The sequence below is a fragment of the Manihot esculenta genome, chromosome 6 (genome assembly GCF_001659605.2).
Source record: "Manihot esculenta cultivar AM560-2 chromosome 6, M.esculenta_v8, whole genome shotgun sequence".
Lineage (NCBI taxonomy): Eukaryota > Viridiplantae > Streptophyta > Magnoliopsida > Malpighiales > Euphorbiaceae > Manihot > Manihot esculenta.
The window spans coordinates 6,325,434-6,343,719 of NC_035166.2; the positions used below are offsets into that span (position 1 = coordinate 6,325,434).

The following is an 18,286-nucleotide window of genomic DNA, read 5'->3' on the forward strand; positions in this document are numbered from 1 at the left end:
GCTTAATCATGGATTTGCACATAAATTTAATGTCCTAATGAAAGATATAGTTACATAAATGTACATAAAAAAAATTAAAAGAATAGATGAAAATATAAATTTTGAAAACATATACCTTATCAGTGTGAATGTCTACTGAAAGTAACTCACTAATTGTTTTTCTGTTGGTGAACCTTTCCATTTCAAGGTTTATAAGTGGTTCATCATTCGGTTTAGATTTCTCAAACTTTTTTTATTGATTCTAGAAGGTTGGTGTTTAATTATGTAAGTAAAATATTTCAAAATAAATATAAAAAATAAAATATTGTTAAGAATTACAAACCTTGTAATAAAAGCAATGACTTTTGGAATTTGTGGATTTATATACACTTTTGTAGCCTATGCATTAGGTTGTTTGCATTAGAATTCACGAATATGATGCATTGCATAATTTACTGTTGATGTGGATGGATGTTGGATGACCCACTAGCCCTCGAGTATGATATGTTATGGCGGATATAGAAAGACCAGGGCTGCCCATTCTACGTTCCTGGCACTATGTAAGGGAAAGACCAGGACTGTCCATTCTATGCCCCTAGCACTATGTAAGGAAAAGACTAGGGCTGCCCATTCTACGCCCCTGGCACTATGTAAGGGAAAGACTAGTGTAACGACCCGAAAACCGGACCACTACCGGTGCTAGGATTCAGGTCGACTTAAGGTCGCCGGAACCCGTAGTAAGCCTACTATGCATCCTGTGTACCTGATAAAATCCCATACATGAACATACATTTTCATAAAGAATTTTAAACTTTTCCATATATCAAGCTTGACCTGTGCATTCAACATAAACTGTATACATAAAACCACACTAGAGCCCTTATCAAATGCTCTAGTATGGTTAACATCACATACATCAAGCTTGGTTCAACATAACTCATTATAAAAACTTTTACATAAAAACATGTTCACTGGGATTAACAACATAAACTAGGGTAAAGCACAAATCTATTCCATTAAAAATTACATGTCCATTACTATCTATTACATAAATTATACCCGCCTCAAGCTGACTTCCCGAGCTAATCTTGACCCTGCAAACCTGGGGTTAGGAAAAAGGGATAAGTTACAAGTGCCTAGTGAGCAGAACCATAAAAACAGTTTAAATAAATATATGCTCGCATGAAATGCATCACAACACAGACAATTCACATCAAGGATGGACTTGTCACCAGTAACCCTTTACATATCCAAATAATATCCGGCCCTCGACGGAGCTCCTCAGGACTTCCTCTTAAACATAACATAACATATCCAACCGTGCCAAGGGCGTAGAATGGGCCTCGACCTGGACTTTCTCTTACATCGTGCCAGGGGCATAGAATGGGCCTCGACCTGGACTTCCGTATCATACCATATCATATCATATCGAGGGCTAGTGGGTCATCCAATATCCATCCACATCAACAGTAAATTATGCAATGCATCATATTCGTGAGTCCTAATGTAAACAACCTATTACATAACATGGCATTCATGATGCATGAACATGCTTAAAAGTTTGATAATCTTTAAAACAATGGATTAGTTTAGTTCTACTCACCTCTGGCTGACGCTTTACTAACACTGGAGCAGTTTCCTCACTGCTGGCCTTTACGGTCTCCCAGGTCCGATCCTACACAGGTGGACTTAAATGAGGGACCAAACATACTCTAACAAGACTTTAAACGTCTCCCCAAAAACTCCCTAAAACATCACAAAACATGCATATAAAATGAGTAAAGGAAGGCTGAGCAGAGGACTTTCGGCGGCAGGTTCGGCGGCCGAAGGTCCTCAACAGATCCGAAAGTCGGGGTCCTTCAGGGGCAGGTTCGGCGGCTGAAATTCCTACACAGATTCGAAAGTCAGGGACTTTCGGGGGCGGGTTCGGCGGCCGAAACTCCCTTCCAGGTCCAAAAGTGCATGCTTTCGGGAGTGTTGAGAAATCTAGAGATTATTGCAACCCAAAGGCGCAGCGGAAAAATAAAATTTCTCTGATTTTCTTTTCCAGAATCCGAGTGCTTCGTTTATTTCATAAGAAGAATATGAGACTAACCTGTTAATCTCGTAAAGAAGATATAATACCAGACTGATGGTGCTGCTTTTTCAAACGAACACCCTCAATGGTATTCACACGAATGTCTTCTATCCTTCTAGAGTGCTAGCTCTCGCAAGGATGGATAGATTATGTGCTCCACAATCTACAATTGTTAGACTGAATTTTTTCTCAAGAATTAACGTCATCCTTCCACAATTCATAGAAGGAGTATTTATATGTTTCAGTCTTTTATTTTTCCCACAACTCCTTTTCCTAAAAGGAGTTGTGTTCATAACCCACTATCACAATCTCACAGATACTTAAATATCTTATGTGTAATAGTTACAGATAGACTGCAGATCTTTTAAATATTATTATCTCATAATAATAAATAATTAATAATAATAACACTTTATTATTATTAATTAATATTAATAATAATAACACATTATTATTATTAATTATATTAATGGTTAATAATAATAACACTTTATTATTATTAATTATATTAATGGGCTTTGGGCTTTTAGCCCATTAATATTTCATAGCACATCAATAACGTTCTTTTGTGTGTGACCCAATAGGCTCACATTAATTGGTAATAGGCCCAGTCCCACAAGGCCCATAAGTCATAAGTGGCCTCTAGCAATATATTATGACTACCCAACTAATATGAGTATCAATAGTCCGATAAAGCCTAATAAATAGAACATGTATTAATCCCTTTGTCACACGATATCTAGTTTGAACATAAGTCGTGGTCAATGTCAAACTTATAATGTTCAAACTTATGATTTCTCGATCTCTAAGTAGACTGATAAATTCAAATGATATTGATCACACTATCAATTCATTTGAGCACGGCCATGCATTTCTCAGTCTCACTTATCGAGGGGTCCAGAAGATATCTCTCTCAGAGAGAGGGACAAATCCTATCTTGATTGTTCATTATCCTCTACATAATTTTTATTATGCTCAATCGTAACCTTTATGATTGTCCGATTAAAGACAATGTTTGGTTATGTCAAAACATAATAGTCCTTATGTTGGAAACTATGACAATCTCAAGTCAAAGGATTAAGACATAACTACTTTGAGATTCACTTATGACAATAACCCATGTAGTGATCTCAATGCGGGTCCATCCAATACTTTATTCTCTAACAAGTATCTATGATTATTGAATTATGTCAACATATACATAATTATCTCATGATTATCAATCAATAATCGTACTAGTTATATTTTATTATTATCAACATAATAATAAGTAACCAGGGATGATAATCATTATTATGTAACATGCAAACAAATAATAATGATTAAAAACCTCTTTTATTAATAACCAAACGACATACAAAAAGGTCCAAGATAATGGCTTAGGGCAAATACACCAACAGGGGGCATGTTAGGCAGCCAAAAGGCTGCCTCCCATGCAGGTTCGGCGGCCGAACCCTGCTTCGACCGCCGAACCTGGGTTCGCCAGAATGGCAGAACTCAATTCTGCCACATGCATTTCAACCCCAAACTCTCAAATCCTCACATCCAACTTTCTAAAACATGCATACTCACTCCAACATGCATAAGAGGCATAAAAACTAACCTAAACCCCAACAAACAACAATAAAACATAAGAAGGAGCATACATTCATCAAAAACCCAACTCCAACCCTATAGCTCTAGATCCAACCATAACGTGCATCTTTACTCCTTAACCCTTCATAAAACTTAATTAAAAACATAAGAGAGGTAAGGATCTAGGCTTACCTCTTGGAAATCTAGGAGTGATAGCAACCCCAACGTGGAGATGAGTCAAACGGTCTCCAAGGCTTCAAAAACTCGGGTTTAAGCTTAGATCTTCAAAGACAAGAGAAAGCTCGTGAAAACATTGAAGGATTTGAAAGAAAATCACAAAATCATCAAGGGGAGGGCGTGAACTTACCTTTGCCCGAAAATGGAGAGAAAAGATCGCTCGTTTTCAGACTGGGGGCCTCTTATAGGTGGCTGGCCAGACCACCTTCGATGGCCGAAAGAGCTCCCGCGGCAGCACCATGTTCGGTGGCCGAACCTGGGCTTATCCCTCAAAAACATTTTCTTTTCATTTTTAAAACTTTAACTCAAAAACTTAGCATTAAAACCATGAAAAACATTTTGTAAAAACATATTTTACCCTTCCAGAGGTTTCGGTATCCGAGATTCTGGACTCCAGCGGAGATTCCGTCGGAAGGTTGGAATTTTGACACCGGAGTCTAACCGGGTATTACAACTAGGGCTACCCATTCTACGCCCCTAGCATTATGGATATGTTATGTTATGTCTGAGAGGAAGTCCTGAGGAGCTCCCGTTGAGGGCCGGACATTATTGGAATATGTAGAGGGTTACTGGTGACAAGTCCATCTTGATGTGAATTGTTTGTGCTGTGACGCATTTCATGCGAGCATATGTTTATTAAACTGTTTTTATGTTCTGCTCACTAGGCTCTTATAGCTGACTCGCAGTTGTCGAAGCCGGTCAAAAATAACCTTTTCAGTTATCAACAATATTACTACTGCAGATAGTGGTGAAAGGATCAAATCCACAGGGGATTGAAAACTTACCTATCTTCCTCGTCAAGACCAACAGAATTAACTGAAAGCAAAGAAACTAAAAACAAAATAAAAATAAAGTGCAATAAAAGTAAAAATGGGGATTTTAAGATTGATTGAATTGATCTAATGCTGAAAGCAATAAAAGAAAGTGAATAATAAAAATAAAGAGATTTCAATAATGAGAAAGATCTAGTTGAAGAATTGGATCCACTTCAGTTGTTGGGATTGATCATTGACACTTAGTTTTCCTTAATAGATTCAATAGATTAGTTATGGATATGGAAGACGCTTCTCATCACCATGTCTCTCCTTAATCATAAACCAATTAGGGAACGTCCTCTAATTAATCAATAATCAACAAGTTGCCAAGGAACGTCCTTGGACCTTAGACATCAAAACAACTGTCAATTGCATTAAGAAATAGAGAGATCTAATCCTAACTACCCATACGCATGGTGATATTGCTAAATTATGCAACTTCCTTAGTTTTTACACCAAGTGTTCTTGTAATACCCGGCTAGACTCCGGTATCGGAATTCCTACCGTCCGGTGGAATCTCGGATGTCGGAAGCCTCTAGTAGGGTAGAATCATGTTTTTATAAAATGTTTTAAGGTATTTCATGGTTTTAAGTAAAATGGAAATGAGTTTTTGTATAAAAACAACCTTGAAGGAAAACTCAGGTTCGGCCGCCGAATCTCAAGTTCGGCCGCCGAACATGCATGCCTTCGGGAGCGCCTTTAGGCCCCCGAAAGCATAAGTGAGGAAAGTCCAGGTTCGGCCGCCGAACCTCAAGTTCGGCCGCCGAACATGGCATGCATGCAGAGGCACGTTCGGCCCCCGAACGTGGCTTGGCCAGCCACTATAAAAGGGTCCCTTAGCCGAAAACGGGCGAGCTTTTTCCCCATTTCCGGCCAAGGTGAGTTCTCCGCCACCCCTCACCGATCTTGAGTCCTTTCCTTCAGATCTTTCAAGTTTTTCACTATTTTTCATCTTGTTTTGAAGATTTCTGAGTTTTGAGCAAGTTTTGGGAGCTTTGAGGTTCAAGAACTCAAAATCTTCCACCTCCGAGTTTAGGACGTCCCTCCCTCGATCTTCAAGAGGTAAGAGCCGATCTTAAGCTCATTACATGTTTTAAGTGATTTTTATGCAAGATCTATGGGGTAGAATGCATGTTTAGCTCATGGTTAGGTTTATGGGTTTTATATGTGTTTATGGACAATGTGAGTTGCTTGTGTGTTGTAGTTGGGGTTTTTGATGGTTTGATGCCCCTAGGAACTTGTATGTTTGCTTGTGTATGATTGAGGAATGTTGTAGAATAGGTTTATGCATGTTTGGATGAGATAGGAGGCATAAATGCATAGGGGAGCTGAGTTTCTGCCATTCTGGGAGAAACCAGGTTCGGCAGCCGAAGGAACTTTCGGCCGCCGAACATGCTTGTGGAGGCAGCCTTCGGCTGCCGAAGCTTGCCCCCGAAAGGAGACTTTCATCTCTGTCTGGGACTTTTGGCCGCCGAAGGTGCCGCCGAACTTGCATGAGTTTCGCCTCTGTCTGGGAGTTTCGGCCGCCGAAGGTGCCGCCGAACCTGCCTGACTTTCGGCTCTGGAGGGACTTTCGGCCGCCGAACCTGTCGCCGAAAGTGCCCTGTTCAGCCATTTCTTGCATGTTTTTCTATGAGTATTTCATGATGTTTTAGGGGGTTTTTGGGGAATAGTTTAGAGTTATGTTCATGGATGTTTGGTCCCTCATTTGAGTCCGCCTGTGTAGATTCGGACCCGAGGAACCGAGGACCCCAGCAGTGAGTCTGTTGCCCCAGTGTCTGGTCAGAGCAATCCAGAGGTGAGTGGAATAAACCTTTACGTTTAAAGTAAATAATTTCAAAGTTTTGAGCATTGTTCATGCATCATGAATGCCATGTGATGAATTAGGTTGCTTGCATTAGAATTCACGAATATGTTGCATTGCACATTTTGATGTTGATGTGGATGAATGTTGGATGATCCATAGCCCTCGATCTATGATATGACGATGTGATATGTACGGTACGAAAAGTAAGACCAGTGGGACCCATTCTACGTTCGCTGAGACTATGTAAGGGAAAGACCAGGACCCATTCTACGTTCTGGCACAGTTGGACCATGTTATGTTATGATATGTAAGGGAAAGACCAGGACCCATTCTACGTTTTGGCACAGTTGGACCATGTAGAGGGCTATTGGTGACAAGTTCATCCTTGATGTGATTAGCTGTGATGTGATGCATTTCATGTTATCATATGTTTTAAGTGTTTTATTATTCTGCTCACTGGGCTCTAGTAGCTCACCTCTCTCCCAATTTCCCCAGGATTGCAGGTACAGGGTAGACCAGGAGGTTTACAAGAGTAATGAAGTCACGTGTATGTAATAGTTAGTGTGGACATGATAGATGTATTAATGTTATGTAAAGGTACAGTTTCAGTCATGTAATGATATTGAGGATTAGATATTATGCTTGACATTGTGTATGAGGTATCCCTTTTATTACATGATCAAAATGGTTTATTATGTTCATGAAAGCCAACTCATCTTATGATGTATCGCCCATTGGGGTATTGATGAGATCCCACAGAGGGATCATGATTATGATTATGAGTATGTTCAGGTTGAGTTGGATGTATGAAAGAAAAGTTTTAAATTTTTATGTATGTTGTTGATCATGTATGGGATTATACAGGTTTACAGGTTTCATGTTAGGCTTGCTACGGGTCCCGGCGGCCTTATGCCGACCTGGATCCTAGCGCCGGTAGCGGTCCGATTTTCGGGTCGTTACAGTTCTTATGTTTAAACAATCCAAGCAATTACGGACTCAAAATTATTCAAACTAACAATATATTACCTTGCAATCAAGAATCAAGTGGCCACATTGATCATAATAACAAAGCAATAATGGAATCAAGCATGAAATTGCACAAATATTGAATAACCAAAAGATAAACAACTTATGTTCAGATCTCACAATCCATAAAACAACCAAAGTATCACCTAATCTTCAACTAGAATAAAAGGTTTCAGCCACTCATGGCTGAAACAAAACAAGAAAATAAAGAAAGGAAGAAGAAGAGATGGTGTCACTTGCAATCCCGTATGTGTGTCCAAGGGAGAGTAGAAAAAGCATGGGGAGGCTCCTTATGTGTCTTTTTATAGTTGAAAGTGTTGGCCTAGGTCCTTACTTGCTGCCCAAGTTGTTAAGTTGCTGCCCAAGAGGCTGCCCAAGTGCTGCCCATGTCCTTGCATTAATGAGGTGGAGCTTCCTTTTGAATTTTGAATGTGCAAGACTTAAGGTGGCATGTGTGACTTCTTTGGCTTCTTTGACAAGCTGAATTTGAATTTCAAATTTGAATGTGCATCTTCTAAAGATTTGGCTTCTTCAATAAGAAAAAGGATTCTTGAAGATCTTGAATTTCAAACTGCTCTGCAGACTGCACTTTCCTTATTTGCCACTTTCCTTATTTAGCACTTTCCTAAATGAGCTGAATCTTGATTTTGAATTTTGAATTCTCTTAAGGATTTGAAATTTGAATTTCAAATTACTTTTCTTATTTGGCTCCTTTCAAGTTGCATTTGGCATGCTTGCTCTCCTTTGCTCCATTTTAGGCAGTTTTAGGGGCATTTTCACCAAATTGTCTCTTTACACGATTTTCTGCATAATAAAATTAAAATCACAAAATTAGACAGAGAAAGTGTAAATTAACATGAATAACATCATGATAATATGGTCTAAATTATGCTCTATCAATTCCTTTGTTTGATTCAATAAATTAGCTATGGAGATGGAACACGCTTCTCACCACCATATCCCTCCTTAAGCATAAATCAATTAGGAAACGTCCTCTCATTAATTACTAATCAACAAATTGCCAAGGAACGTCCTTGGGCCTTTGGCATCTAACAACTGTCAATTGCATTAAGAAATAGAGAGATCTAATTCTAGCTACCTAAACTCATGGTGATATTGCTAGATCATGCAATTTCCTTTGTTTTTATATCAAGAGTTATTTGTATTTAAATAATTCAAGCAATTACGGACTTAAAACTATCCAAACTAATAAATTATTACCTTACAATCAAGAATCAATTGTCCCTACCGATGAAGTTGTTGCTGACCGCCCTTGGAGCTTTTGTTGTCAGTAGAGTCGTTAATAGCAACCAGCATAACATCAACGCCACCTTTTATGGTTGTACATGGTGCCTACTCGGCCGGAATCTCACTTCAGAACTCCTTCATCCTTCAGGAGTGAAGTCCTATTCTTACGCTCGAAAGTGGATGCTGCAAATCCTCGTTAACCGCTTTGAATCGCAGTCAAAATCTGGAAATCTTGTTCGTGTTTTGGTTGGTATCAATACGGCATGTTTTGCTTACTAGTTTTCACGTGTTTTGGCAATAAGCTTAATCAAAAACAGATTGAATAAATCGAGAGAGTTGTCTGGCCAAGATTGTCCAAAATTGTGTTTCACAAATGCTAATCACAGTTCTCGCAGCTTCGGAAGGATCAAGAAGACGTATTAATTCCATTAATTAGAGCAAGAATGAAGGTGAAAGAAGAGAAATTAAGCAAATCCAACAATGAAAACAATGACTATAGCTTATAATATGTTGATACACATCTTCAACTCTCCCATGAGAAAGGAAGCTAAGCGAAGATGAAATTGTTTATGCGACGAACTTCTTAACGCCGACACAGGTACTACCTCCACAGCCTTGCAATGGATTATGGCGAATTTGGTCAAATACCCATAAATTCAAGAGAAGATTTTCGTGGAAATCAAAGGGGTTGTTGGGAACGCGACAGAAAAGATAAAAAAAGAAGATATGCAACAGAAGAGATAAAGAAAGAAGATCTGCAACAAAAGGAAAAAGATGAGAGAACCATCCTGTGAAATGAAAGAACCTATTCATGATTTCTACAGGAGAATCATGTGGAATGAGAGATCCAGAGAAAGAGGGAGAGAGAATGATTTCTGCATTTAGAGAAAGTATTTAAGACTTTTCTTGCGTATTTAACAGAAAAACTAACGATTATTAACAGAATACGTACTTGTTGCATTTTAAAAACATGAGAACATTATTATTTGACCTAAAACCAATTAATGAATTTCATTAAAACTCAAAAACCCATAGTAATTTTCCCACAATCTTAATATTTAAATTCATCCCCAATCTGATTTAAGATATCAGACTACTCGTACCATCCTCAAAACTGCATTACAGTCAAATTTAATTTCTTACCAACTAAATCTCTCTGATTTATAAGAATACTCGAAACATACAAGTAAATAGCAACTTCAACTCTCCAACGCCTGTAATATGGCTTCTCTAATTTGATTTTTAAATTAGGAAAGGAAAAGGGGACAAAATGTTCTCATTTTACAGATCTATTTCAAATTACACCCCGCCCAAAAAAAATCACTCGATTTGAAAAGGGCAGTATTTTCAATCGTCCTAGTTTTTATGACCATCAAGAAAATGAACCTTACAACCAAACAATATATACTGCGAAAAACTATCCTGTTCCTGCAATTTTATTCATTCAAATAATAACGAATTCAATTCTTACAACATCATGGTCATAATATTTCCCGAAGGAAAGAAGAAAAAATAATAAACCTATACAGTTTCACTATGCTACATGACATTTCTGTATGCTTATCATTTAACTGATTCTGGAGATGCTGCTTATGCAATCGGCTTTTCTTTTCATCCTATGCTCTCGTATGCGAGGTACTAATATGATCAAAATGTTCAGATCCTACATAATACTGATAACACAGTTGTTGAATTCACTCGATGGTACTCGTGCATCAAGCAAAACAACTTCTCCAAATATGCATAATATATATGTATGTATATATATTCTGACTGGCACTCGGCTTAACTCAATAAATGATCACTGTCAAGTGATTGCTTTATTGTACGAAGCTCCCAATTACCCTCACCATCAATAAGCCGTAATTCCACAGAATGGAATGGTATTAGAGCAGGACGCTGACAAGGAAAAAAAAAAAAAAAAAAAAAAAAAGAGAGAGAAAAGAACAGGTGAGGGATACTATTTAATTCTATGGTAAAAATGCAAAGCTAGGACAAATAGTTTGTTGGAGATGATCATATCACATTGCTATTATTATGTAAATTAATATTTTTTTTTATAGTATTGAAACGGAAAATGCGTGTTTTTTAAACTAAAATCAAAGATGATCTAACCAAAACCACGATGCAACTGCGATCATCAGAACTTGATCGCATCAGATCATATATACCATGCTTTCATTTCCATTAAAATTAACACGACACTTGCCTGTGAGGATGTAACAAATGTGATGTTCATATCAGTAGCAAGCCTATAAAGTTGTTCTTCAACATCAACGCTCGTGGCACTGAGGAAAAAGCAATACAATTGTAATTAAGGCACCAACTTGTAATAGATAAAATTGAAGGTGAGGTTAAGAAGAATAACATACTTGGTACACTCGTCGAGAATGCCAAATTTAGGCTTGTGGAAGAATAGGCGTGCCTTGCAAAACAAAAGCATCATGACAAATAGTCGAGGAAACCAATTGTGGAATCCTGTTCCTTATCCATTTAAATGTGAAAAGCAGTCAGATTAGCTTTACTCACCATGCCTAATCTCTGTTGTTCTCCAAGAGAGAGAATGTCTTCCCAATTCAAATTAGCATCCCAACCACCTTCCTCCCTTTCCAGAAGATAGTTCAGTCGAACATTCTCCAGAATTGCTTTCAAACGTGTATCCAGAAGCTTTGTGGTGTCACCAGATATTTTACCTAAAATTTAACACAAAGGTTACCAAGAGGACAACAGAATGGAGATATTATAGCTCAGAAAATTATATCACCACTATGAGAAGGGAAATAATGCCCAGGCATGAAAATTATAAAATCATTCTGCAACTTTACTTGGGGATAAAAAAGGAGAAGATTCAATACTTGACATAAAAAGGTACCAAAATAGCTGCATGCAACTGTTACTTTCATCACTAAAGCTAATGAAAGGAACTGGCATCTCTAAATGAAGATGTTACAAATGGAACACTAATAAAAACTTAAATTTTGGCATTTAACCAGTCTCTAGTATCTCCGTCAAGGACCATATTTGAGAGTAACAGAAGCAGAGAGCTAGAATTCCAAGGTTCTATGTGAAAAATAAAGCAAGCAGCAGCAAACATTTGTTTCCCAACAATTTCATACTCATACCAGTTTCAACAAGATATCAGTTCCCGCTGCATATTTCTCTCTATTTTTGCTCTCAACTTTCTTGGTTGAGCAGATAACCTCAAAGGCTGCTGCTGCTGTTACATTGCCAGAGGTAGCCCATCCCCCTTCTCGGTTTAGTTTTTTAATGCTTTTTTCTTTAGATTTATCAATTATTTGGTTGGATTCGGGAAGTTTCTGTATTTACAGTTATTTTCCTTCAGAAAGGTTTGCCTTTTTTGAGTCTCAGTCTTAGTTTTTCTCAGATTTTGGTCTTTCCTTACCTGAGGTTTGTTTGCTGGCTTCTTGGATTAGATCTTCACGATGACCCAGCATAGGAAAATTCCGAAGTCTTTTCACAACCTTTCCGAGTCTTTTACCAAAATTCTAACGTCCATAGTATTCTTTATACTCAATAAGTAATCATATGTATTTTATGTGCAACATGTATAAGTATATATGTAATAGGAATGAATAATTTGCTGATTACGCAAAATGTTAGGAGCTTACATTGTATGCATGCCTTGCCAGGTGCATCAGTTTAGACTTTCATCCATGTACATAAAAGACATGGGAACTAGGAAAAGATGAAGGATTTGAAACATATGCAAGTACTTTACCTCTACCATGCAGCTTTAATGTCATGCGCACTGCTTCATCACGAGAGAGAGGATATATAATTTGATCTCTCAAGGTTCCTAAGCATGTGTATGGTCGTTGAGGAACATAGAAGATGCCACAACCATATTCACTATCTTCATTAGAATGTGCTGGTTTGGAAAGTCTGCCACTCACAATGGGCCAAAGACCACGAAGGACTCTGAAAACAGAACTTTTCCCACTTCCATTTGGACCTTAATCATTTGATATAATATCAGCTTTAAGATTGTACAATAATAAAAATAATGCAAGTGCATAGATGTAACTTTGCATAACAAGGTAGCTAAAGAAATTAATTCACTACCTGTAACAAGCAAGCTTTTTCCTTGTACTACGTCACATCTCAACTGCCTGGCCAACAATTTCTGTGCAGGTGTAATGATATCAACATCCACAAAGGAAATGGCATCTTGCCCATCACTATCACTCTCCTTAAATGGAGATAGTTTTTCAGTCAACCAATCCCCTGATTCACCAACAATTTCATTAGCTTCTAAATAATATCAAACAAAACAAACATAATGGATTGTTTTGAGCATCCATAGGTAAGTACTAATGCCAGGATAAGCATGTGGATAAAGATAAAGCTGGCTATACTATATGGTATATTTGCTCAATATTTTGCAAAAGGGATATGTTGAAATCTTTAACCAATTAATTCTACTGCAACATATACATACAAGTTTATTTACAACATTGATCTCCTCCAACACCAGTTTCATGCCTCCCTGTGGCATTGCATTGCTGACGCAAGATTTTTCCAGAGAAAGATTCTTTTTTCTCCTGAGATAATAATTTCTCATCTATATTTTTCAATTCATTTCCATGATGAAAAATAAGAAAACACTGGTACCAAATGAAAAGGGAAAAGCAATACCTATTATTGAACTACTGAAAAAAGAGGACAGCATTACTAGGAAGTTAACTTAGGACTTGAAGTGGTCCCTGGCTTGGCTAGATGGGCTTTGATTCTGTAAATTAATTCTAGGTATTATATGCTCTGTTTCATTGAACCTAGTGGCTAGTCCATACCTTTTTGTTATTCTGGCTATATGTTGCCCTGTTAAAATACAGAATTCCACTTAGCTTCAATCCTACGCTAGTTCGAGAGGCTATATGGATCATTTCCTCCATTATGTTCAACTCAGGGAATAGGGATATATTCAATAGAGATCTATGGTCCTTATATATATGGCTGCTTCATTCTTTGATACCAAAGAATATCATAACAACTATGAAGCCATCCACCTCAAGGGCAAAGCACTTCAAAATTTCAAACCAATATATATCCTTTCATCTCACTGATAACTCCAGATAAAAGGATGAATGCTGTTGGATATCCTTCTTAAGCACTGGAGTGCACAAAGCAAGCAGGCAAAATTTAGAAGTCAAAGTTGGATAAAAGCATCTTTAGCAGTCGGACATTTCCTAAAAAAAGAGAAGGCAAAACCTTCTCAAGTGCGCAAACGCAAGCAAAAACCAGATTCTCTTCGAAACTCATCAGCTCCTTCATTAGAAGATTGAGTGCATATATATAGGCCATTCTGGTTCCGGTTGTGGGACTACTTAGGAACCGGAAAGAAACCAAAACTTTGGTGAAGTTCTGGTTCAGTGATTTGCTGTTCCTGTTCCAGTATGGTTCTGGTTTGTTTCTCAGTTCTTAAAGCTATTTTATGCAACTTTTTTTATAAAAACTCATACTTAAAGATTATTTAAATTTTAAAATTATTAATACAAACTATATTATATACATAATACACATGAAACTACTTACTAATCATATAACCTTTAATTATAGTGTACATCTACAAATATATATCATAAGTATCAAAATAGTAGTTTATAAGAATATCATTTAAAATAAATTTTAGTTACTTCTAATTATAGGATACATATATAACAAACGATTAAATATATTATAAAAGTAATACACATGTAACTAAAAATGATAAAGTGATTTAGTATATTTATAACTAAAGTTATTAAGAAAAGGTTTGTAAATAAAAGATATATTTTTTATATCGTGCATAATTATAATATTAGTGTGTGCATGAGTGTAGTGAGTATATATATATATATATTTATATATAAAAAATTATTAAAAAACATGTTTACATAATTGGTTCTCAAATTGCTTCCCGCATGGTATGGTTCCAATTCTGTTCTTAATAAAGAATCAGAACTGAACCAAAACAGTAGAATAAAGTCTGTTCCATACAATCCTTGTGGTTGTTTAGTTCGGTACAAGACCCCTGAGAACCATGCACATCTCTACATATTTATACAAACAAAACGACCTACTCCAACATAAACACAATTTTAAAATAAATTTACTTGGACGTATGTTGGTTACAGGTTGTATGCCATCTTGACATTTACTAAACCAAAGTATTTATCTGATCCTACTCAATAAACATCTTTTCTTCAAACCTTAGGGCTAAATAATTCTGCAAATTGTTTTTTCTTGTTGATAAATCACAATTTGGTTTCATTTGATCCTGCACTTATTTTTTTTCCTTGTCTGTATTTCTCAGTTTCAATTCTTTCTTACTGCAATTTGCAAATGATAGGCAGAGCTGTTCCTGTTTCCAGTAACATTAAAAAAGGATTTGATCTCCAACCTCCCCCCCCCCCCCTTCTTACCTAAGGATCAGGAATCGGGTTAAGCAGTATTCTAACAAACTATTAGTATAGGTATAAAAGAAAACAATCAATAGAATGAAAAATTTACCAGACTGAGCAGCATCCAGAAGCTCTTCCAACTCAAAAATTCTATTTATACTGCCAGAGAGCTCAAGGAACTTTTTATGCAGTTCAAGAATGTCTCCAAATGCTAAAAAGCTCTGAGATACTACAGAGGCTAAGAACCGCAATGCATGTGCCAGCTCACCTGAAAAACATTTAACAAATGTGTGAGAGAGGTAGATAGAAAGCTGCAACTCAAGTTAATTACAAGCTAATCTCACCTTGAGTTGAAATCTGAGCCCGGTCGCCCTTGTGTTCCATGGCATACAACAAGCTCAAACCCCAAGTCACATTATGTGGGAGTTGTTTTGTGACAAAATCATCTAGGATACCGTATAACCATTTCTTCTTTAGAAGTAACAAAGAATGGTCAAGCAATTCCCTGAATCTTGACTCAATCATCTGGTCAATGGAACTAATAAATTAAGGATGATAAAATATATATATAAATAAGCGAATAGTATTAGAGTTGGGTAGGAGATTACAAAATATTGCCAGAAGCACATTGCAAGACAAGAGATTCACACATACTGGACTGTGATTGATAGTAAAGCTCCTACGAAAAATCTCTAACCAAAAATCAATTTTCTTACGTGTTCTCTGGATGTGATGCATATGAAATGCCAAACATCTGCCACATCATGACAACATCACAAACGTATCTAATACAAGCTACCTACCAAAGTTTTAAAATATTTTGCAGGTCACCATTTACAAGCTGCTTAATAGTTGCTAGAAACAATGGTTGCGGTAAAATAGAAGTGAATTTATTTAAACAACTTACAAACAGAAGATAAATACTGATGCACAATCACACACATCTCTGCTGATTCAAGGAGGCGTAGAGCATTACAAAGTAATGTTTACCAGAAAATAAAGGTCACAGGAATAAAAGTTGACATTATTGTAACATACTCACATATTTTCGTCCATGTCTGAAATCCTGTATTCCATCTATAAAGCATGGTTCATGTCTAATAATCAATGGATAAAACATTAACCAACATCACACACAACTAGAGCAGTAACACATATACGTCTACAAACATAACCATGTGTCATGTCTCTTTTCTCGACAACAAGCTTCTTATTTTTCCATATAAGACAAACTTTCCATGTGGACATTGAGAGACGGATCTCTATTTAAGACATAATTATTATATGCCTTATTATGTTCATAATAAAAGTACATTTTCAATAAGTTATGACATTTTTATATTATAATATAAAATCATATCATAATAAAATATATATGGGATTTGCACGGGCATATGACTAGTTCTAGTATAAATTAAGTAAAATGATAAATCTCGAGCAGCTTACTGCTTTCTCTCTTGCACCGCCTCCAAAGAAAGCAACAGACTCGGCATGTGTACGCAGTCTTTCATGCATGAACCTGAAACATGCATGACAAAATGCGACCAGAAGTTATTGTCATCATATACATTTCAAACATAAATCTTTGTTCAAATTGAAAAATATATAGCAACACCAAAAACACTGTTATTGCTACAAGATAGGAGTATATTAGTGTTAGTATTGTTTTAGAAGTCTATTTTAGAATTCGTATTTTATATTGATTAGGAAAACTCTCATAGCTTGTATATAAATTCTACTCATTGTGAATGAAAAATATACAATTTTGCAATCAATTAACACATACAATTACTCAAATAAATTACCTAAAAGTGCCTTCAAGTTGTTGCTCTCGACTTGCAAGATCACCGAAGTCGGGGGTTACAGTTCTCAGAAAACCCAGACCAAGCAGCATATAAGCATACAATATGGCAACCCCCCTCCGACCTGTTAACAGCTTCATTCTCCAGGTGAACCTTACAAATTGAGCAGTGGAATCATTATGGCTCACAGAAATAGGAGAAGCACTTACAGAGTGTTAAATCCTTTTTTTTTACATTATACAAACAAGTGTTATAACCTATACCATAATAATTAAATGAAGTTGACCCAAGTACTCACCACAAGATGTCTACTGATGGCTTCACCATTCCGGTTACTAATCCAGACAAGTCTCTGGTCAGCTTTTCAAGATCATCAGTTATCCTTTGATCTGCATCAATATTTTTGCTCGACAAATGGAAGACCTGCAATAAAATGTAATGGACACAAAGAGCTTTTGATAGCTGACACAAGAATTATGTGAAATACTATCTACATATATATAAATACATAGCTCCAACTAATTAAAAACCAATTTGCGCAATAAAAGCACCTACACACAAAAAAATGCACACCCAAGAAGTTTTCCATTTCAATAGTAAATATCAGCTAATAACAGAAATTGTTATCTATTGTACCAGGAGTTCCTAAGCATGTAACTACTGTGCATTCCAATTGAGAATCAAACAACAAATATAGATGTTAAATATTCCAAACCTGATTACCTTGTAGAACGCATTGTTTCTCAAATAGCTCCTCAGTAGATGCTGCGTCAATCGGATTCTCCATCCAAGAGCCAACCTGGCGGTCAAGTGCCTGCAAAGGACAAAATAATTTACAGAGGAAAACAATCAAAGATTTTAGATGGGGCGATGAGAAGAAAATTTATTTGCATCACACCAATTTTAGGGCTAAAAGTTTGTCATAAAGGAATCAATAGCCTAGACTTCGACCCATGAACCCATTTCTCAGGAAGAATATCATATTCAATCCAGAAGGTGATAACTAATGCAATTTCCCATAAGTACCAAGCCATGAATAATAAGGAAAACAAGAAAATAAGGCCATTGCTCTAGATATTGTGGTCACCACAATAAAGTAACCTTGAAGGTTGTTAATTACCCAACCATAACATATATATGTTGAATTCAATGGGGACCCGTTTACTAGTGGAAAATTGAGAGAGTTTTCTAAAAAAAAAAAATTCAAAGAAATAGAAAACAGTGTTTTGTATTCACATATACTAGTTTTCCAAATAACAAACTGGAAAACTTGATTTTCAGTTTTCCTAAAGATTAACTGATTCAGAAAACAACAATAT

At 36.6% G+C, this 18,286-nt stretch overlaps 1 protein-coding gene across 4 annotated transcripts in view; it reads right to left on the reverse strand.

Annotated features, from left to right (window-relative positions):
* Nucleotides 1-4,166: 4,166 nt before the first annotated feature.
* Nucleotides 4,167-18,286, reverse strand: part of LOC110618001 (ABC transporter D family member 1) — a 30,896-nt gene continuing 16,776 nt past the window's right edge. For 2 of the 4 annotated variants that reach the window (XM_043957659.1, XM_043957660.1), the window contains 12 exons: nt 17,691-17,781; nt 17,266-17,390; nt 16,971-17,120; nt 16,612-16,684; nt 15,510-15,690; nt 15,275-15,433; nt 12,848-13,009; nt 12,504-12,737; nt 11,294-11,457; nt 11,137-11,189; nt 10,974-11,052; nt 10,170-10,663 (listed from right to left, as the gene is read on the reverse strand). In XM_043957659.1, the coding sequence (XP_043813594.1) occupies nt 10,550-10,663; nt 10,974-11,052; nt 11,137-11,189; nt 11,294-11,457; nt 12,504-12,737; nt 12,848-13,009; nt 15,275-15,433; nt 15,510-15,690; nt 16,612-16,684; nt 16,971-17,120; nt 17,266-17,390; nt 17,691-17,781 (1,585 nt within the window). In that variant the 3' untranslated portion in view covers nt 10,170-10,549. Of the gene's footprint in view, nt 4,181-7,165; nt 7,173-10,169; nt 10,664-10,973; nt 11,053-11,136; nt 11,190-11,293; nt 11,458-12,393; nt 12,738-12,847; nt 13,010-15,274; nt 15,434-15,509; nt 15,691-16,611; nt 16,685-16,970; nt 17,121-17,265; nt 17,391-17,690; nt 17,782-18,286 lie in introns of those variants that run through there. The other 2 variants (XM_021760991.2, XM_043957661.1) reach the window with 2 other exon arrangements.